This window comes from Mesoplodon densirostris, chromosome 13, assembly GCF_025265405.1.
Source record: "Mesoplodon densirostris isolate mMesDen1 chromosome 13, mMesDen1 primary haplotype, whole genome shotgun sequence".
In the NCBI taxonomy this organism is placed as follows: domain Eukaryota; kingdom Metazoa; phylum Chordata; class Mammalia; order Artiodactyla; family Ziphiidae; genus Mesoplodon; species Mesoplodon densirostris.
This window is the reverse complement of record NC_082673.1, coordinates 29,343,366-29,366,658: the sequence shown is the minus strand read 5'-3', so window position 1 is coordinate 29,366,658 and position 23,293 is coordinate 29,343,366. Positions and strand designations below refer to the sequence as shown.

Sequence of the window (23,293 nt, the reverse complement as noted above, 5' to 3'; positions counted from 1 at the left end):
AAGTTAACCTAACCTCTTAAAAATGTTTTCATCTCTTTTTTCCTATAAAGCAAAGCCCACAGTTGTATCATCAACACAAGAAAGCAGTGCTAAGCTAAAAGAAGAACATTATCAGAAGGTGCCTCTGACAGAGTACCTAAAGCTAATCAGACTTCCAAAAAGCATAGATTCGTACACAGGTACCATCAAAGGGTGGACTATCTCAGTGGGAGGGCTGGCTATTACCAAGAACCCCTGAAACCCAAAGTCACAGACGGCTTCCATTTTCTCTAGCCAGCGTTCTGAACCTATATAGAAAGCAGAATTTAAACTGTATTATCTGCAATGGGTTGTTTTCCCCTTTCCAGTGAAGATAAGAGATAAAAATATTCCTGTGTGTTTTTAAAATAGTCCAGGGCCTGTCCTGTCCCTAATTAACTTCTAAAAGAAGTCCCAAAGCATTAAGTAATATGTTCACTGAACACCCCCCCAAAAGTAATTCATTATAAAATGTCTGTCTTCTTCCATGGCTTCACATTGTTAATTAATCCAATTGAACAAATCCCCTCCTACAGCTTCCCTTGGGCAGAGGAAAGCCCTGTGTACAGGGTCATGGGCTGCCTTCACTGGCTGATTTGCCCCCTCCCCACTTCAGTCACACCCCTGTGGGCAAGATGTGGCCTTTGGCTCACAATCCCTGGGTGATCCTGCAGCTTAATTACCAACCAGCATAAAGCCCTTTGAGTCAGTTCTCCTGGACACGGTACCTCTGACTTTTCCTTGGGTTCCCCTTTCCTGATCTAAATAGTACAGTCACTCATGGGGACAGACTCAGTGGCCACTTCTCTAGGAGACAGGAAGAACACTCTTGAATGTCAGAAAAGCTGATAAGATGACTTATCCCTCGTAAACCCCAGTGCCTCGGCTCTAGGGGCAGAATTGTGCTGAATGTTTTAAACAGAGTCTCTTATACAAATTGCTTATCTCCAGAAGGTAGTGCCCCAACTTTACCAAACTAAGCAACAGAATTATTTTAATGTTTTTTACATGCCACGTGGATTACTCCAGTCTCTATTTTTCTAGATCGATTCTATCTCCGGTGGCTCTTTCTTGTCACCATTGCCTTTAACTGGAACTGCTGGCTTATCCCGCTGCGCATCATCTTCCCATATCAAACACCAAACAACGCACGCTACTGGCTTATTACAGACATCATATGTGATACCATCTACATTTTCGATTTGCTGTTAATCCAGCCCAGACTCCAGTTTATTAGAAGAGGAGACATAATAGTAAGTGGGGCTCGGGAGAAGCACAAACTGACAAAGGAATATCAGATTGAACTACAAAAAAACGTATTAACAGTATTGTGTTATTTACTGTCTGACTGATTGTCTGCATGTATGGGTCTTTAACCACTGGAACCACCAGTATAATAACAATAATAATAACAACAACAATAAAAAAACAACCACTGAGCACTCACCACGTGCTGGGGACCATGCACCTCCCTGTACCTTAGTTTCCTCATTTTAAAAATGGGAATAACAATAGTACCTTCATAATACTGATGAGGAGACTGAATGAATTAATGCAGGTAGGGTGCCTGGAACTGTGTCTGGTGCCTACCTTCTTTTCACTCTTCACTTTCCAGATTCATGACACCCCATTTCTCATAATCAAATGCAGTGTTTTGTCCACTTCAGAAATATCATTCTTACCCTTAGGAGAAATCATCTTCTCCTGCATTTATTCTCACTGTGGAGGGAATTTCAGAGCCAATCCAATCAATCTAAGACAGAGAGAGAAGACTATGTTTTCACAAGTACACACCCAAATCATACAGCCCCTTATACCCTGCACCCCACCTCTGGTCCCTTCCCCAGCTAACTAGAACAATGCTTCCTTTCCACTGATGTCCACTGTGATATCCTCATCACAGTTGCAGTGAGGGCTGCATGGAACAGATCCTCCAGTGTCAAAGTAGGAAGAGCAGAGCAACCAAGTGTATGGCACCTTGGGTTCGTATATGTTTTTGAAGAAGAGAGTTAGTCTCCTTAATCTCCTGAATATTTTCTTTTGAATTTCCAGATGACTATAAGTTATCAAAAAGCTGAAAAGAGTTTGGGTTATTTTTTTCTTTGAAAAATATTATTTGTTGAGGAATGTCCCTTATATTTGAAATCTTTTCTAGGAAGAAATTCTAAAGGCAAGAGCTAAAGCTATAGCAAAAATCTATTCAAAATATTTCTTGGGTGGACTTCAGGGCATTAGTTAACTCACCAGCATGATCCCCTAAGTTCACTGGCAGTTTGATGAATGAAGACGATGTGTACAAATAAGAAATAACACCCAAAAAAGGGGGCACTAATTTCAACCTCCATTAGATGCACAAAGGGGGGAGAAAATCAATGTTTGACAAATGGAAAATGACAAAATTAGTAAAGAGAGACTTTTATTTTCAATCTTCTAAGAGGTCTTTGCACACAATGGAGTGTTAAAACCAAGAAAAATAACCAATAAAAACACACTCAATGGGCTCTATTTAAAATGCATTATCACAAGCTACAAATATAGAGCAGGAACTAATTGCTTTGTTTGTTCAGATGAAGTTTAATGGTTTCTTTAATGTAGAATAGGTAGTTTTAGACTTTGAAACTTGATTACATTTTGCTAAAAGGACTATGCAAGTTGAGTACCCAACCTGAAAGTCTCACTACATTTAGCTATCTATGCGAACTTTTTTTTACACCATCAAATTATTCATTCATTCAACAAACATTTATTAAATACCTATAGTTGACAGATATTCCAGAACTGGAAGATGGAAATATCAATTCCCCAAGGGCTTGAGGGGAAACAGATACCAGATTGAGTTGCTAGAGGCCACAACTGAGGGAATTGGGGGGGGGGTTACAAGTTTTCCACAGCATTTATGTGCAGTGTCTTTCTTCTGAGAATGGTTCTGCACAGAGAACGGAATTTTGATTCAAGGACCAATAAAAGGAATCTCTTATTTAAAATGTCCTTTATAGACAGCAGGAATAGAACTGGGAATGACACCATGGAGGTTATGTAGACATGAGACTTGCACCCACAACACTTTGCTAAGACTGCCAATCACAATGATCCATGGAAATGCTCAGAGCCTTCTAGTGACCACACCTATCAGGCCTGCCATTATAGTCAACTGCTTTTGATCCTTTAGCTACTATTTATAAACTGATCTAGAGAAAATTAACAACTCCCTTCTCTGCGCTCTGCACATTTTACTCACACTTCTGTTATTTAATTGTTAAATAACAATTAAGTTCACTATGATGTAGCAGAAACAAATAACCCAGGGTCAAATTTCGCCTCTGAAATTAACTTACAGCAATACTTGAGAAAAATAAATTTACCTTTTCATTGTGTACTATCTTTGTCATCTGTAAAATAGAACTAGTACCACCCACCTCATAAACTTATTCTGAAGATTAAGACAATGTGAACGCCTAGCCTAGGGTCTGGCTTCTAGAAGATGAGCAGTGAATTGCTGACTGAATCAAATGGATGAATGTCCACACACTAACTAACTTCCTCTTCTCTCCTATTTGTATAGGTAACTCACTTTCTTACCTGATAGTAAGTTTCCTGAGAGCAGGGACAGTATTCAATTCATTTCTCTATTTATCCTAGGAATTCAGAGGGTATACTCAAAAATGTTTGAAGGAGTGAATGAATGGCAATCTTGGTTCAAGGATTTTCTTCCCTTGAATAACAGTTTAATCTACCTTGTAGTTGTATTATATAATATTATTATTTTGAAACATTTATATTTTTTCTATGTGAAATTATGGAGTTCCTATGAATTATTTAAAAGAAAAGGTAAACAATAAATAAATATAATAATACCTTAGATGAGGGTCTTCAAAGACTATCTGTTTGAAAAAGATTTAAGTGCAATTATCATACCCTTTCTAAAGTAAGCTTCCTCAGAATAAATGTTGCCTGCATAATAATGAGGCTTAAAAGAGACAGAGAGCATTAAATAGGGTTACATACTAAAAATAAGTGCCTACAGAGAGACCTTCAAGATGATGGAGGAGGAAGAAGTGGAGACCACCTTCCTCCCCACAAATACATCAGAAATACATCCACATGTGGAACAACTCCTACAGAACACCTACTGAACACTGGCAGAAGACCTCAGACCTCCCAAAAGGCAAGAAACTCCCCCACGTACTTGGGTAGGGCAAAAGAAAAAAGAAAAAACAGAGACAAAAGAATAGGGACGGGACCTGCACCAGTGAGAGGGAGCTGTGAAGGAGGAAAGGTTTCCACACACTAGGAAGCCCCTTCACAGGCAGAGACAGGGAGTGGCAGAGGGGTGAAGCTTCAGAGCCACGGAGGAGAGTTCAGCAAGAGGGGTGCGGAGGGCAAAGCGGAGAGATTCCCGCACAGAGGATCGGTGCCGACCAGCACTCACCAGCCCAAGCGGCTTGTCTGCTCACTTGCTGGGGTGGGTGGGGGCTGGGAGCTGAGGCTCAGGCTTCAGAGGTCAGATCCCAGGGAGAGGACTGGGGTGGCCTGCGTGAACACAGCCTGAAGGGGGCTAGTGTGCCACAGCTAGCTGGGAGGGAGTCCAAGTAAAAGTCTGGAACTGCTTAAGAGGCAAGAGACCATTGTTTCGGGGTGCGTGAGGAGAGGGGATTCAGAGCACTGCCTAAACGAGCTCCAGAGATGGGCGCAAGCTGCGGCTATCAGCATGGACACCAGAGGCAGGCATGAAAAGCTAAGGTTGCTGCTGCAGCCACCAAGAAGCCTGTGTGCAAGCACGGGTCACTATCGACACCTCCCCTCCTGGGAACCTGTGCAGCCCGCCACTGCCAGGGTCCCGTGGTACAGGGACAACTTCCCCGGGAGAACACACTGCACGCCTCAGGTTGTTGCAATGTCATGCCGGCCTCTGCCACCACAGACTCACCCCACATTCCATATCCCCCCTCCCCCCAGTCTCAGTGTTCCAGAGCCCCCTAATCAGCTGCTACTTTAACCCCGTCTGGTCTTAGTGAAGAACAGACGCCCTCAGACAACCTACAGTCAGAGGCGGTGCCAAATCCAAAGCTGAACCCCAGGAGCTGCGCAAACAAAGAAGAGAAAGGGAAATTTCTCCCAGCAGCCTAAGAAGCAGCAGATTAAATCTCCACAATCAACTTGATGTACCCAGCATCTGTGGAATACCTGAATAGACAATGAATCATCCCAAAATTGAGGCAGTGGACTTTGTGAGCAACTGTAGACATGGGGTTTGCTGTCTGCATCTAATTTGTTTCTGGTTTTATGGGTATCTTAGTTTAGTATTTACAGTTTGTTAACATTGGTAGATTTGTTTATTCATTTGGTTGCTCTCTTCCTTTTTTTTATATATACATATATATTTTTTTCCTTTTTCTCTTTTTCTGAGTGTGTATGTATATGCTTCTTTGTGTGTTTGTCTGTATGGCTTTGCTTCCACCATTTGTCCTAGGGTTCTGTTGGTCCATTTTTGTTTTTTGGGGTTTTCTTTTTTTTTATTTTAGTATAGTTTTTAGCACTTGTTATCATTGGTGGATTTGTTTTTTGGTTTCATTTCTCATTTTTTCTCTTTTTTATTACTTTTTAATTTTTTTATTTTTACTAACTTTTTTATTCTTCTTTTAATACCTTTATTTTATTTTTTCTTTCTTTCTTTCTTTTTCACTCCCTTTTCTTCTGAGCTGTGTGGCTGACAGGGTCTTGGTGCTCCAGCCAGGTGTCAGGCCTGTGCCTCTGAGGTGGGAGAGCCAAGTTCAGGACATTGGTCCACAAGAAACCTCCCAGCTCCATGTAATATCAAGTGGTGAAAGCTCTCCCAGAGATCTCCATCTCAATGCTAATACCCAGCTCCACTCAAGGGATAAACATACTAAGAACATTTTCCAGAGTTGGAGGATGGGGTCATACTTCAACTTAACTTCTTAAGCACTTGATACGTCTGTCTGTTCCATATAAGCTTTGAAGGAGCACTTGATATGTCTGTCTGTTCCATATAAGCTTTGAAGGGTCTCACTTATCTTACTCAAGCTTGGTACATGATTCAGTGTAAACTTGTACATATACCTATATCTGCCTGTGGCTCAGTAAGAGATTTTATTTCAGGGAAAAGAATCATTAAATAAACATATCATATATTTTCTAATGTATTTCTGTAAAATTTAGTATGTGCACGTGGGTAGAAATTATAGCCAAAAAAATGGGGTGGTGGGGCAGGAATTGGGAACTTGGCTAACAAATCTTAAACATTGTTCAACAGCAATTTAAAATTTTTGAACATGGACAGCCTGGATAATAATTATTAGAAGATGCTGCTTCCATGTGTCCAAGTTATAATACTTCGGTCAAATAATTAATAGTACACAGACAATTTCCTCCTACCTATAAGTGAAATAGAAAAATATAATCCCAATATTAGCATTAATTCTGAATGTTAACAAATGCCTTCCTATTTCTCTATCTCTTATCACACATTTACTGAGCACCTGTTGTGTGTTACACATTGTGTTAGGAACTGAGAGACACAGGATAAATATATTGTCCCTACCCTTTTAAGTAGCTCAGAGTATGAAGGATGGACAGACAAAAGAAAAATGGTGGAGTTTTGTGATGTGAGTCATGACAGAGGTGAGCCCTTGGTGCTGTTTGATGCAGAGAAAACCAGATAAAGGAGGAACACCTGGTCCAAATTTTGATGGATTAATTGAAATTATCTGCACACCTTTGTCCCCATAAAAAAAGGGAAAAATATGTCCTAAGTTCTGGGAACAGCATAGGTAAAGGCATCAAGGTAAGAAACTCTGCTATGCACTGCTAAACAGAATGAGTATGAGATGCTTCAAGATGTGAGTGAGACAGAGAAAGAAGAGCTTTGTATATCATGAAAGGGAGCCTGGATTTTTTTTCTTTAAGTCATGTGAAGTCATAGGATTTGACATAAATAGAATTGTTAATGATCTGATCTAGAGAGATCATCTCACTGCCACTGTAGAACTGATCAAGGAAAGCAAGAATAAAGGCAAGGAAACCAAAGCCAGAAGGAGAAAATAGGCATGAGAAAATTTTAGAAAGGAGAATCAGTAGAACTTGGTTGCTGGTTGGATGAGGGCTAAGAGAGAGTGAGTGGTGTAGGATCACTGACTAGTGTAGATGAGGGTGCTCATATGATACTCAATAAGAGGAGGAGCATGGCTGGCTTTAGGGGGAATGATGATGAATTCAGGTTTGTTGTAGGTTAAATTTGAGATGAGCAGGACTGCTAAGTGAGGAAGACAATAAGCAGTTGTTGGACAGGTCAACAACTCCAGATACTAATATTAAGTGGAGGTAGAGGTTTGGTAGCATCCACGTACATGGTGATCTTTGAAACAATGAAAGTGGATGAAATTTCCCAGGAAGTAAATATGAAGAGAAAAGAGAAGAGGGCTGAATCCTGGGAAATATTGATTTTAAATGGCTAGCCATAGGATGCAAGAAGGACCCTGAAAACTGGAACTGAAGAAGTAAAGTAAACCAAGAATGGCATTACAGATTCTTTGGAAAGTTCCAAGGACAAAATTGTCCCCAAAAAGTCAGATGCTTCAAAAGATTTACTCATCTCTTAATGTCTTTACCTATTCATCCAATCAAATATTTATTGGGCTTTTAATATATTATAGTCACTAGTTATATACAGTTGTTAAACAAAATCAACCCTGTCCTGAGATAGATTACCATTTCATGGAGTAGACTGATCTTAAATAAATGAGCCAAGACATATATGTGTGATTTCAAAATGTGGTGAGTGCCATAAAAGAATGTCAGTATATAAAGGATTCCCTGGGTATGATCATTAGGAGGTTATTGGTGGCTTTCACAATGGTAGTCTTGATGGAATAAGAGAAGAGAGCAAAAGTCAAATCATCACCAAAATTGCCATGAGTTGAAGAATAAATATGAAGGAAGGACGTGGAGCAAAGCAAGGTAGATAACTCTCTTAAGAAGCGTTAGTGTGACAATTAGAGCAATACAAAAAGAAAACAAAGCCAAGGAAGGTTTTTTGATTTATGATATGGGAAGATAGAGCATAGTTATAGGCTGATGTTAGAAGGAACTAATAGAAAGAAATAGCTATAAATATGTTTAAAGTGAGAAAATGTTTAATGAAATTGGCTAAAATTAATATGAATTATAAATATAACATATTTCAGGTGGATTCAAATGAACTAAAGAGACACTACAGGAGTTCTACAAAATTTCAGGTAGGTGACTTACAATTCCAAAATTGTTCAACTAATCCATTACCATTTTGACTTTAAGTTCCATCTATAAATTTCTACCAAAAAAAAAATTTCCTTCCTTTAAAAATTGGAAATAGACTTTGTAACAAAGTTTATACAGGTGAGGTTTTATTAGGCAGAGTTTTGGCTTCTCAATAATTATACAATATACTTCCTAGTATGTGCAAATGTGTAATTCAATATATGGGTCTTTACTAGGCAGAACAAAATCTTAGTGCCCACATTTAAATTCCAATTTAAATGTCAACAAAGGAGTATGGGGTGTACTTTGTCTTGTCCATACGTAATTCTAGCCTCAAATTCATGTAGCATGATGATGTAAAAGTCTACAAAATTGTTTCTACTCCTATTTCTTTCTTGTTCATATAAGCAAAATATATGCTATGGTATAGCACAGGGAACTCTGTTAAATATTCTGTAATAACCTAAATGGGACAATAATTAGAAAAAGAATAGATACATGTATAGGTATAACTGAATCACTTTGCAATACACCTGAAACTAACACAACATTGTTAATCAACTGTACTCCAATATGAAATTTTTAAAATTTTTTTAATAAAAAAATTTTAAAAATAAAACCACTGGAAATTTTTAGAATGGCATACAGCGAAAAAAAAAAGAAGCAATTACTTAGATAACATGGCATCTTCCTTTTCTCAAATAACAGTATAATATTATTTTTTCACCCATGTGTAGTTTTTTCACCCATAATTATTTACAAAGTACTTTATTATCTTTTATTTTTCCTCCTAACCCCGAGAAATAGGCAGAGATTTGAGGTTGTTCCAAGGTTACCCAATCTGTATGAGTGAACTCCAACCTCCCATTTCAGGGACAACACTTTAGTGGCCTCAAATTTTGTTAAAAGTACAAATCTGGGTTTAGGTGCCAAATTGTCCCTACTGGCGATCTATGGTGATTAAAATTTCTTTCAATTCGTTTTTATCTCCAACTAATTTTCTCTGTAAAAAACTGTCACATACTTAGACATATTCATAAAAGATCTAAACTATTTTGATGAACTCTACAAAGAGGATGAATAGTTTTGTAAGTGCCACAGACCTTATTCCAAACACTTAATCACTTTCTTGAATTTGAATAAGGGCAACTTAACTCATATATTTAATTTGGGTTCATAAATGTAAACTTTTGCATTTATTTAATTGCAGTCATGCCTTTTGAATTTCCTTAGCACATCCTGTATGTCTTATGGCATTGTATTATAGCTATTTCTGTGCTTGGTTATTCCACCATTAGATTGTTAACTTCTTGTGGACAGAAACAATATCTTACTTCTATTTCAACCCCAACATGCTTTGCAAAGTTCCTTGTACAGAGTACAGTGTTGGTCAGTACTTAATTCAATTTTCTACAATTCATTGAGAAATAACTCATCTCTATCTATATAAATCCACATTAATGTATTACTATCAAACATGATTAATAATTGTCTGCATAGAAAAGTCAAGTGAGTACTTGAGCAATTGGATCCTGAAATAGCACTAGACAAATCAACAGTTCTGTGCTCCTGCTTCCTTATTTATAAGACATTATTTTAGTAACTGCTCTGTGTACCTCTCAACTTGTTATGAGGCTCAATATCTGTAGGGTAAAATCAATGAGGTTTGATGATATTATGCAATTTTTAAGCCAATTATTTTAGTTAGTAATTTGTTTATAGTAGCCAATGTGTGTTCATTCAAACTGAAAGTCCCATTCCTTTTCAATAGCACTAGGCTTTGAAATTGTAGTACACAATTAATTACTTCAACTTCACATTTCATACGTATGGCCTTACACAAAAGTCTTAACTCCTCTTAATTGTCTTAAATAAATTAAACGTTTTTTTAATGTACCCTATTTTTCAAGATGATGTAAAAAATAATGAAAATGAATAATTGTCTTATGTAAAAGAATTTTTTATTGTTATCATTGCAATCAGGAAAGTATGCAAATGTTATGCTGTCATTTCACAATTACCAGGGTAATGGAAGGCCAGAATAATTTAAATACATCACAAATTTAAAATATATTAGCTTTAGCTATAGTAGTACTTTCAATACCTTCTCCCATCGGAACTGATAATTGTAAATGGGACTGACTTCTTTCCTCTCCTCTCTGTTAGCTTGTACAGTCTCTGATAGATATGTTCACAGCAGTTTATTGTTAGCAATATGATACAAAGTAGACAGTAGTAGAAAGAACTGAAGAGTCTGGATGAACCACCAACAATATAATTAGCCCTGAACACTGGAGAATTGCCTGAAACATAAAAATATATCACTACAATGAATGCCCAATTGTTTCACATAAAATCAAGAATGGGCTTGAGTTTCAGTCCAAAAGCCCCAAGTTTAAAACACTATTAAAATGTATTTTAACAGTAGCAACCATGCCATCCCTTAAATATATGTGACAGCTCAACAAAATCCCAGAAAACGCAATGCCTAAGCAGAGATCAGATGCATGAAGCTGGAAATGAAATTCATTGGAAGTAGACTATGAAGTAGTGTTCTTGTTTTCAGGGCGCTAATACACCTTTCAGTGACACCATGCATATGAAACTGAAGGCAATTTTGTATTAAGCAACAAACAAATCATGGTGACTGGTCAGCCTTATTGGTATAAATCAATTCATGTCCTAAAAAGCATGTAAACACAACATGATTGTGAATGTGTTCTTCCAACAGTTGGATGTGGCATCAGTAATGCCATTTGATGTTTTCTACCTCTTCTTTGGGTTTAATCCAATATTTAGGACAAATAGGATGTTAAAGGTAAGATAACTATACTTAACTGTTTTCTTATAATAATGGAAATCTCAAAGTACTTTAAAATATCCTAAAAGTATCATATTCTTAATTTTTCCCAAACTATCCTCCATTTTTATGCCCTCATCAATGCTAAGAATTTTAAAAGCTGAATGAAGGAAAAACATCCCTATTTCTAGTAATGGAAGTTGCTTTTGGTTGTTTTGAGTCTATATCTCATAACAGCTATTTTTATAACTTAAAATAGGAATGTATATTTTGAAATACAGCTATAATTACAAATGAATATTTTATACTGTTCCACTTGTCACTGTTTATTACATAGTCACTGAATGCCTGCAATACTGGCTGTAAAATGAGGGTATTAGTTTAGATGACCTCTAAGTTATCTCACTCATCAAAAATTCTATAATTATAGAAAAATGCAAGCACAGTATTGCATAACAAAATTATTTAGATACAACTCAAATGTCCATCAAGAGGGAAATAGTTAAATACATTGCAGTATATCTATAGAGTACTTTGTAATGTAAAAATAAAGAGGAAGTTTTCTATGAAAGACCTCCAAGACAAACTGCTCAGTTAAAAAAAAAAAAAAGCTAGTTACAGAACAGTTTATAGAGCAATACTAACTTTTGTAACAGAAAGGAGAAAATATACTATTTTTCTATATTACATAAACAGTGGAAGACTACCCAAAAAATCTAATAAAAATGGTTAACTGAGGTAAGGATGGGAAGCTGGAGGGAAAAGCAGGATGGGTAGGGGCAGGAATAGGAGAAAAGACTATGAAGGTATATATTTCCTATTATTTTTGAACTATGTGAATGTATTACCTATTCAAAAAGATTCTAAGACATAAATATTTTATAACTCATAGCTTTATCAGATACCTAAGAGGAATCTGAGGAGAGTCAGGAGGTGAAATTTCATATAAATTTTTAATAATAGCAATGATAGCTTGTATTTCCAAAGACAGCCTTCTTAAAAGGAACACCAAAGATTTTATCAGTTTTAGGTGGTTATCGCTTTGACACCTTGGGAAGACAAGATGACATAACCTGGAGACTCGGGTGGATCCTAACACAGCTGCAGCTGATATTTGTTGAATACATACTTGTAGCTACATACTTTAACTTCGTATTCATTATCTCAGTTATTCCTCCAAACAACCTCACTTTAGAGATGAGGAAAATGAGAATTAGCAGAGTAAAAAAAATCTGTCCAGACACACTCTGGTGAGTGGCAGTATCTGGATTCTATCACATATTTTTCTGACTCCAAATTCCTTACTATAATCAGACGGGCAAATAAACTTCAGGCTGAAGGAGTTTTCCTTCCACACCCATGATTTTTCCAAGTCAAGAGGGACCTTACTCTATATTCTCGTCCATCCAAAACAACTCTAGAGACTTCTATTTTGACCACAAAATGTAGGTCTAGATTGAACAGAACTTAACGTCCCCAGCAGCTTGGTGGGCTGGCCATCCGTCATCAAATTTCTAGTGTAGAATGGATGTTTCTGGAGGCCACTGCTCAGAGGTAACCAACTTTGAGAGAGACTCAGGTTCCTATGGATTTGAGTGTTTGTCTGGCATTATAATAAAAATTTATAAAACGCTAACTCTTCAAACTCCATCTCTGTGTCCCTTCAGTGTCCAAAACCCTACTCACTATATTAGGTAGTTTTTTTTATAATACAGGAGATCCTGAAAGCCAACATTAATCTTCTTTACATAGCCCCACAGTCCAGTCATCTTCACATAAGTGTGTCATTTTAATGTGCAGTTCTCTAGGGAAAATATCACTTACCTATCTCCAAATTATATATGCGAAAACAAATTAAGAATATAAATTTTCTCTACAGTGAACACTTAAGCTAAATTTTAAAATGTGCCTTTGTGAAAACTTCTGTTAAGAGCACAATAAACAAGTTACCACAAATTGAAATTATCTTAATCTGAATGCTTAATGGATGTTTCCTACTCAGGAATTCTGGAAAAACAAATCATTTGTGTATATTTCTAGTTAAATAGTCATTGTTATTATAGCTGTTTTCTAATTCCAAATGTTCTATTACAGTCTTATCTACATTGGATTAAATTTTGAACTAAATAATCTTTGAACTAAATAATCTCTAATAGCCCTTCCTATCTGTAAGATCCTATGAGTCTAAGTACTTTCTCTTATTGTCCCCAATTTACAGATGAGGAAACCAAAGTACAGAAATATTAAGTGACTTTTCCAAGGTCACACAGTTAATAAATGGCAGAGAGGAGATTGGTGTTTGGCTCTGGATTTCATGCTCTTGCTCTTGCATTTTACGGCCTATAGATTAAAAAGAGAAAGTAGGGGGTAAGAGTGCATGTAGGGCGTATTTGTTGCTATAGAAGTGGGTATAAGCAGAAGAAAATCTTGAGGCAAATAGCAACTGTTTGGATTAAATGCATATAAATTCTCTATGTCTTTGAACAATGTCAAGAATAGATAACAAATGCTTATATTAACTGGACTTTAAATTTTGTTGAAATAAATACACATTTAATGCAACTTGCTTAAAAACAATGCTAGTGTTGAGCAACAGGCCTTAACACCTATTTATGATTTCAATGTATTTTATTACACTTTTACTATCTTACTTATGTTTTGGGGGGAGGTATGATTTTTAATTATTGTAAACTAAAGTTCTACTACATGCTTTAAAAAAGAAAAAAAAGGAAAGAAATGTTTTTAAGCTTGATTTTCAACAAGCATTACAAACAAGACTATAACTAGAGGGTAGAAATAAAATAAAGCAAGAAGCTCTGGAAGTTTGACACCTTGTTAAAATGCACTACCCGGAGGAAAATACCACTGACAGACCTTAGTTTTTTTAAGACATGAATAGAATTATTTTCAGTAACAAATAAAATATATTTTATATTGCTTTATTTAAATATAATAGATGTATTTAAGACTAATGCACTTTTGGATTTCTTTTGCTTGTTTTCTACATAGTACACTTCATTTTTTGAGTTTAACCATCACCTAGAGTCTGTAATGAACAAGGCATATTTCTACAGGTAAAGTATAACTCAGTGTACTTCAGGGCTGGGAGAGAGAGCAATAGTGAAATATTTTAGACAGGACTTGGGAAGAATATGGCCTCCCTGCAAAAGAGAAGGGAAAAATCTCAGATTGGGGGCTACGTAAAATATTGGGTTGTGTTCTAAAGTAGATTTGAACATTTTGAAGTGAGATAAAATTATGAAAATTATATTAGATTTTAGAAGAATACAAGACTGAAAAAGAGGACGAATTACCTGCTTCAGTCAGAACAAGGACAGAGAAACGTGCTCTTTCACAAGTTTTTTACATCTTTCTCATGAAAATTCATTCTAATCTGAATTTTCATTCATTTGCTGTTCTGAACTTAACTTGCCCAGAGACCTCTAGTCAGTTAATCACAGCATAAAATCCCATGAGCTTTTCAGATATATCCAGTGAAATCAGCATGGTGTATTTTATGGGACTCAAAGTGGAGAGGTGACCCTGGAGGCATATCTTTCAGGGAGTTAACTCATACCATTTGTGAAAAGAGAGGATTTTTTTTTTCTATTCTTGTCAGTCCCAGTCAAGACACTGCAGTCAGAAAACATGTGAAGGCACCATCACTTTATATTGTACTAATGAGAGTTAACAGTTCACAGATTTAAAGCAAGGAGATTCAGCAGAGACTTTAAGGAAAAGAAAATGTTAAAATAGGCTGTAATCCAGAAACAACATGAGTCTTACTTTGCATTTATTCTCCTTGTCAGAGTCATTCGAACAACTGGATACTTGCTCTTTACTCTGCACATTAATGCCTGTATGTATTATTGGGCTTCAAACTATGAAGGAATTGGAACTACCAGATGGGTGTATGATGGTGAAGGAAACAAGTAAGTTTTAATTTTGAAGGAAACGTTTATTGATTATTCTTAATTTTATGTTTCAGTTTGAGCTTTCTTAAGCTAGTGTTTTTTGAAACTGTAAATCACAATCCATTAATGGGCAGTAAAGACTTTATTAGTATGTCAGTATGTTTTTAAGTGAAAGAGGATAGAATAGAGGAGGACATAATAGAAAATATCCAAGTCTGTCTTACTGAGTAGGGTGCGTGTGTGTGTGTGTGTGTGTGTGTGTGTGTGTGTGTGTGTCCTGGATTAACCTGTAAAATGCATTTCTTACTCAGGATCATGAACAAAAAAGTTTGAAAGCCTGTGCTTTAGACAGATGAGTGGTAAGGTAACTTTTAATAACTCCTATGCTGATTGTTAGTAATGAAGAATGTTAATTATTTGGAGGGCAGATGCAGTGGCTAATTAGTTTACCACTGAAGAGCTTTATGGGTTTATGAGTCAGCTATAACCACAAACTCAATTAAACACAGAGTAACAAGGATCATATACTAAACTTGACAATTAGATATGCAAGTACCCTGAGAATAAGAGATTGTCTGAAAATTTTAGTACAGTAGAATCAGGGCTCAATAATGGCAATTGAGTTATTTAATAGTGAAATTTCCTTTTGGTAGATACAAAGGCCTGGCATAAAGTAGATTCCACTAACTTTCTGCTCCAGTGAAATGACATTGAGCCTATTATAAAGCAATGTCCTTACTGGAAAATAACAGGTCCCAGAATGACTTTGAAGGGCAACTCACAGCAGCCTTGGGAAAGAAAGCAATTATAGGATAGAGCAAAAAGAGTAAAGATATCTCACAAAATTACACCCTAGCTAGAGTGAGCAGGATCTGAATGAGGGATTATAACATTTTTTGAACTTTTAACCAGAACTAATTTTAAAAATTTTAAGTCAGAAGGTCCACTGATCGGGGAAATACACATACACACACACACACACACACACACACACACACACACAAACACACACAAGAAGAAAGTGTATAACCAAATCTATAAGTAATTCCCTTTAGAATGTGAATTAAATATATATTTTGTTTAATATAAGTAACTACAAAGAAGACTGAGTAAGATACCAACCATATTAAATATTGCCTAGAAGTATGTAATTCAACATCATTAGACCCATAAGTCTGATAAGTGTTTTTATCAAATTAGCAAAATAATATACAGTTGCCATCCAGAAAAAGTGGATTTATTTCTCTTTTCATATCTGAATGCCTTTCTGCAGCATTTCTAGAGAATATATCTTGTTCCCAGTGCCTAGAACATTGTTAGGTATATAACATACACTTAATATATGTTAGGTATTTAAAGAAGGCAAGAAGGAAGTTTCTTTACTCTCTCTTCCTACTTGCCTTCTTTAAATACCTAACATATAGTGAGTGTATGAGAGAGAGTAAAGAAAAAAGGAAAGAATGACCAAATCTGTATTATAACAAGAAGAAAGAAACCTGTTTCAACCCATAAGAAACTGAAGCTACATTGTTCTAATATTTTAGACATCTAATTCCAGCTACAGTGCAGACCAGATATTCAAAGCCCTCTCACTAAAATACAAAAAGATAAACTACTTGAAATTTTTGTTGTATTACTTATTGCAATTACTTGTTATAAGATACATTTCTATATAAATTATAATCACAACAGTTTTCAATGATTGCTAAACTCTCTAGAAAGTAAAAGGAATCTCCAAAGTCTAAAAAACAAATGTGTGTACTGAAGCTGGAGTAGAGTGGTAAGATAATCACTAAGGAACAGAAATAGAGAAGATAACTTCTGAATCAGTAGAATAAAAAAAAAGATAAGATTGTAGAAACAACTTAAAATATATCAGTAAGCAGAATAAGTTAATATGAATTAAATTCACCACCTAAAAGAGACTGTCAAATAATATTAGTCGAAATAGACTTTAAAACAAAAATTATTCTAGGGAAAAATAAGGTTATCATATAATGGTAAAAGTTTCAATTCACTATCAACATTTACCAGTTCTAAATGTGCATGAACCTAATGCAAAGTACTCATGATGAATCAAAGAAATTCATAAAGCAAAAATTATTAGAAGGAAGAGAAATTTGCAAATACACCATCAAAGTGTGAGACATCAACACACAACTATTGACTGATCAAGCAATCAAAGACAATCAGTAAAGATATAAAAGATTTGACAACCCATTAAAAAGCTTGATTTAACAAATACAAATGGAAATTTGTACCTAAGAATTAGAAACCACTCATTAATTTTTTAATTTTTTATTGAGTTATTGTTGCTGTACAATATTATATGTTACAGCTGTACAATATAATGAGTCATAATTTTAAAGGTTATGCTCCATTTATAGTTATTGTAAAATATTGGCTATATTCCCTGTGTTGTACAATATATCCTTGTAGCTTATTTTACACATAATACTTTGTACCTCTCAATTCCCTATCCCTATAACGCCCTTCCCTCCTCCCCTCTCCCCACTGGTAACCACTAGTTTGTTCTTTATATCTGTGAGTCTGCTTCTGTTTTGTTGTATTCACTAGTTTGTTGTATTTTTTAGATTCCACATATCATACAGTATTTGTCTTTCTCTGTCTGACATATTTCACTTAGCATAATGCCTTCCAAGTCCATCCGTGTTGTTGCAAATGGCAAGATTTCATTTTTTATCATGGCTGAGTAGTATTCCAGTGTGTGTGTGTGTGTGTGTGTGTGTGTGTGTGAGTGTGTGTGTGTGTGTATCACATCTTCTGTTTCCATTCATCTGTTAATGGACACTTAGGCTGCTTTCATATCTTGACAATTGTAAACAACACTACTATGAACATTGGGGTGCAGGTATCTTTTTGAATTAGTGTTTTTGTTTTTGATATATGCCCAGGAGTGGAACTGCTGAGTCATATGGTAACTCTATTTTTAACCTTTTGAGAAACCTCCATATTGTTTTCCACAATGGCTATACCAATTTACTTTACCACCAACAGTGTACAAGGGTTCCTTTTTCTCCACATCCTTGCCAACATTTGTTATTTGTGTTCTTTTTGATGATAGCCGTTCTGACAGATGTGAGGTGATATCTCATTGTGGTTTTGATTTACATTTCCCTGATGATTAGCAATGTTGAGCATCTTTTCATGTATCTATAGGCCATCTGCATTTCCTCCTTGGAAAAAGACACCACTCATTCTTCTTAATTACTCATGGAAAGATTACAAAAAGTGGTCATTTTCTAGGCCAAAAAGCAAGTCTCAATACATTTCACAGCACAGGTATGATACAACCCCCATTCTCTGCTGCTTTAGACAGGAGGGGTCTCTCCCAAAACCAAAGCTCCAATAATCCTGTTACCAGCTGTCATGGACACATCCTTACAAATAAAAAGTCTTTAAAAGCAGCATTTATATGTATTTTAAGATAATTTGCAAATGGCAGTTATTAACATACTTACGTTTTCCCACAGTTTTTAAGCATCACCTGCCCCTTCTATTATTCTATATTACTCTTTGACCATGTAAGCTTAAAGCATTTTCTTAGTTAACCCTTGTGATGGTTTCTGATGACCTATAAATTGAAGGTTGTTTATGAAATCACTGGACTTGTAAACTTTCTCCTAGCTAGAATTATGCAGCAACTGTGGGGCATAAGTGGAGCATTGTGAGCATTTAAAATGAGTCATTTATTACTATTTTATTAATCCTCATCAGAATAATAATGTCTGTTCATTTCAATAGAAGACAAGAAGTCATTTTCATTTATACTAAGTAGATGGCATCCTTCATTTGACTGTGAAATTTGACAAAGTAGGAAAGGGCTTATTTAGCTCAAAAGGAAAACATAAGTAGTTAAGGTTATTTGGTACCCAGAAATGTTCCCAATGTCCCTTAATCCATATATACCCCAATTTATTTATTTTCTGACATAAATTTCCCAGCGTGCACAAACCTCTTAGCAAATACCTAGCCTCAATCCCTAACACATAGACCATCAAAAGAAAGAGTAAAAATAGCAAGCAAGTTTGTCATGGGAATCATGACTTTAGATGGGATGGAGAAAGAGTCAGAATGTCCATATCTTAGTGCTAGGGAAATTTAGGATAACTTATTCCCTTCTTTTTACACAGGAGGAAGATGAGACCAGGGTAGATGAAGGTATTAACTCAGGGTCCCCTAGATACTTCAGTTCAGACACTGACAAAAAAAAAAAAAAATGGTCTTTACACTAGACACTTAGACAAATGTAACAAAACCTCTCCAGAACAGCAGAATTCAGTAGACAAGAAGGGAGATGAAAGGCAGCTGGCAGCATGTATGGAAGGGGATTGCATAGATGTGCTCACAGATACAGCCTTCCTATGTTCTTAAGTCTAAGTATGCATAACCTTTCACTTATTCTTTCAGGTAATTTAACAAATATATTAAGCTCCTATTGTGTAATACCTGTCTTTGAGGAGTTTGTCTTCTAATGAGACCGTTCTCCTCCATATTCGGTGCCTTCAGTGATAAATTTACAGAAACCTAGAACTAAGATGGATTGGGGTAGTTTAAAAGTCCATTCATAAAGTATCAAACTGGGTACTTTTAAAAGTTGCATGTCCCACTACACGTCCACCACAATGGCTAAAATTAAAAAGACTGACAATACCAAGTCTTGGGGTAAGAATATGAAGGAACTGGAACTCATACATTGTTGGAGGGATAAAATCTGACAGTTTCTTTTACAATTAAATATAACACCTACCTTAAAAACAAAAATTGCAAGCCTAAATATTTACCCAAGAGAACTGAAAATATATGTCTAAAAATAATTATATAAGTATATTCATAGAATGTCTATTCACAAGAACCAAAGACTTGAAACAGCCTAGGTGTTCATCCACATGACGATGGATAAACATACTGTGCCATAGTCATGCAAGGGATAGTGCTTAGCAATAAAAAGGAATAAAGTACTGATACACACAAAAACACAGCTAACTCTCAAAAACATTATTTTGAGTGAAAGACATCTTACACAACAGTGTATACACTGCGTAATTTCATTGTGTGAAATTCTAAAGCAGGCAAAGCTCATCTGAGACAGAAAAAAATTAGAAGAGTAGTTGCCTGTGTGGGCAGGGATTGACTGGGAAAAGAGAGCTTTGTGGAGTGATGGAAATGTTCTCTGTCTTGATGGGTTTCTGAGTTACACAGGTGTATGGGTTTGTCAAAATTCATCAAATAGTATCAGATAGTATACTTAAGATTTGTGCTCTCAATGTGTTCTCAAAATTTTAAAATAACTCTTTACCAATACTTAACTCTAGTATATATATATTTTTTCTGAAGTATATTCTAACATATATATATATATATATATATATATATATATATATATATATATATATTCTGAAGTATATTCTGAGTTTTATATATATATATATAAATATATATATATACAGTACTTCAGAATATATATATATATATATATATATATATATATATATATATGTTCTGAAGTACTGTATTTAGAAGGAACTGTCTACTGTCTGCAAATTACTTTGAAATGCATCCAAAAAATAAGATGGATTGATGGATGGAAAATGGAGGAATATGTGACAAAGAAGGTGGAGTGAAATGTTCATAATAAAGTCTAGGTCGTGGATATATGGTGCTCACTGTGAAATTCTTTCAGTTTTTCTGTTTGTTTGAAATATTTCAAAACAAAATGTTGGGGGAAAAGTTTAATGTTGCATTTGTTGCATTTGTTTCACAGAGGAAGAATTTCTATTTTCACACTAAATTTTTTTTATGGTTTTATGTCAAGTTCTGCCTTAGTGCTTTAACTTGGGGCTGTATATATAGAGCCTGTAAGACAGCTCATGTATTAAATCGGCCAGATAAAATCTCCTTGAAAAGATCTATCTGCCCAGGGTGTAAATATTAGAGGTGGATACACTTGACTAATTAAGCTAATCCTAGAAAATCAATAAGATGCCATCTAATTAAATTACAAATCTTACCTTTGGTTGTGCATGTCTGGCTGTAAGACATGACTGAGAAAAGAATCCCAAAATAAACCTCAAAGCATCCGGGCAGAAAACTTCCAATTAACATAGCAGACTGTTTCAGTATGCAAAAATAGTTCGAGGCTAACCCTTCAGATTTGGAAAATCAATGCCTAAGTTTTACATTTAATTGTTATTTTCTAACATCCATAAATAAGAAAATGAGAGAAAGTACTTCATGTGCTTGTTCCTCTTAACACTGGAGGGACTTTGTAGGGGATAGTAATCCCAACACTTGAAATGGAGTTGTCATGTAGGGAGAGAATCTAGTCCCTGTCTCACTCTTGGGCTGTATTGGGGTCAATAAATTTCCTTAATTCAAAGAGACCCACAGGTCCAGGACCTGCGATAACACTAAATCAGGTAACAAGAAATTATAAATTGGAATTGAAAAGTTAAAATGCAATCCATAAAATTAATTCTATACTTCTTCAAGGTGGTTCTCTTTGACATCAAGTTCACTATATTTTTTAAGTCTAAGGAAGCCTGCTAGAAAAACTATTGCAGATTAGTAATATTTTTATCCTCTTGGCACAGAGGTTTCAAACCTTACCAAAGAGTTAATTCTTTGTCTGTTCCTATATCTACCAGGTAAAACAAACAGACAAACAAAAAACTCATGTCCTTCAAAAGGTATTGAATATCAAAACAAGTGATTTCTTTCTAGATCTGTTTTTATTTGAATACTGACTTTAACTGCAGTTTGATTCTTTCTTTGTATACCTCAACTCCTTAGTATTTGAAGATCTGAAAATTGTAATCTATTTTCACAAGAAAAAGACCACCCTTGTTCAAAGACAAATGTACCATTACTTAAATTGCAAATGTTTATGTCGCACACCCAGACAAGAAATAAAAGCCTGACTAGGGCAGGATTCTGTAAAACGTGCTGCTTTTCTGTGATTACTCTGGAAACTAGAATAGCTAGCTGGAACCCACTAAATCCAAATGCCTCTCTGTAACAACATCTGAAGATGGTCTCTATATATGGGACATTTTTCTTCAAGGATTCAGTGGAAATGTCTGATCCAGACCATGTTAACAGAGCTGTATGGAACATACCCAGTAGTATACCTAACTGAGTACCAAAATTACAATATATATATACAATGGGGTTGTAATACTAACTTCTATTCCCACCTCACTCTGGATACATGAAACCCTTGATCAAATATAGCTAAGTGAATCTTATATGTTCTGTCCTAATCTTTATCATATTATTTTCTGTTGTCCTGGTTCCTGATGTTCTTCCCATCTGGGCTATTATGATCTGTCTCTCCATTTGCAACTGCACGAGTTAGGTACAGAATCTTTACCAAGTATATTTCTGAGCATAATTGGTTTTCTTCAATACTAAATTTCTAGATAAATTACCTATTACACCCAAGAGTAATTCCCCTTTTAAGATATAACTCAGTTTTCCTGTCTCTGCCACGGTTTATATATTCAGTAACATAATAAGATATGAGTAGAAAATAGAGAAGTATATACCTACTTGCTCTACTTCCCATCAGTAAAAAATAACTGGTTCTAAACTATAAAGGGCTCTCCCCTCTCCATAAACACACTTGATGTCTATGATATTCCTCACTAATCACTAATGGGGTAGTTTAAATGTAGCCTCGCATTCTTTACTGCTCCTCTTATTGAGAGGTATATTCAAATATCCCTTCCCTTGAATATGGGCTGGTCTTAGTGACTTGCTTGGCAAATATACATGGCAAGAGATTAAGACATTGCAGGGCTCCTGAATTATAAGAAGCCTTATAGCTACTGCCTGGGCTGTTATCACTCTGGGGGAAAGCAGCCACCAGACAAAAAGTCCATCTAACCTAAGACTTCCTTGCTGTAAGGAAGCCCAAGCTAGTCATATGGAGAGACCGAATGAAAATACCCAGCCAGCCCCAGCTGTTCCAACCATTCCAGCCCAGGCTCAGACTGTGAGAGAAGATACCCTGGGCATTCCAAACAGATATACCATGGAGAACAGTCAACATGGAACATATAACATGGAGAACCCAGTCAACAGTTAGAACCAAGGCCTCAGAATTTTGGCCTCAATCAAGTCCTCCCAGTTGTCTCTAACTCTTCAAGTCACCTGAGGGTCCACTCATCATAGAGCATGGATGAGCCATCTCTGGGGGGCCTTTTACAAAATACCTGACCCATAATATGATAAGCCTAGTAAAATAGTTGTTGTTTTATACCACTAAACTTTAGGGTGATTT

At 35.8% G+C, this 23,293-nt stretch overlaps 1 protein-coding gene across 1 annotated transcript in view; it reads left to right on the top strand.

The window, feature by feature from the left end:
- The window catches only part of CNGB3 (cyclic nucleotide gated channel subunit beta 3), a 151,376-nt gene that overhangs the window by 77,704 nt on the left and 50,379 nt on the right, over window positions 1–23,293 (top strand). The window contains exons 5-10 of the mRNA XM_060115719.1: window positions 51–179; window positions 1,063–1,271; window positions 8,223–8,273; window positions 11,006–11,092; window positions 14,084–14,148; window positions 14,884–15,006. Of these exons, the coding sequence (XP_059971702.1) occupies window positions 51–179; window positions 1,063–1,271; window positions 8,223–8,273; window positions 11,006–11,092; window positions 14,084–14,148; window positions 14,884–15,006 (664 nt within the window). The remainder of the gene's footprint in view (window positions 1–50; window positions 180–1,062; window positions 1,272–8,222; window positions 8,274–11,005; window positions 11,093–14,083; window positions 14,149–14,883; window positions 15,007–23,293) is intronic.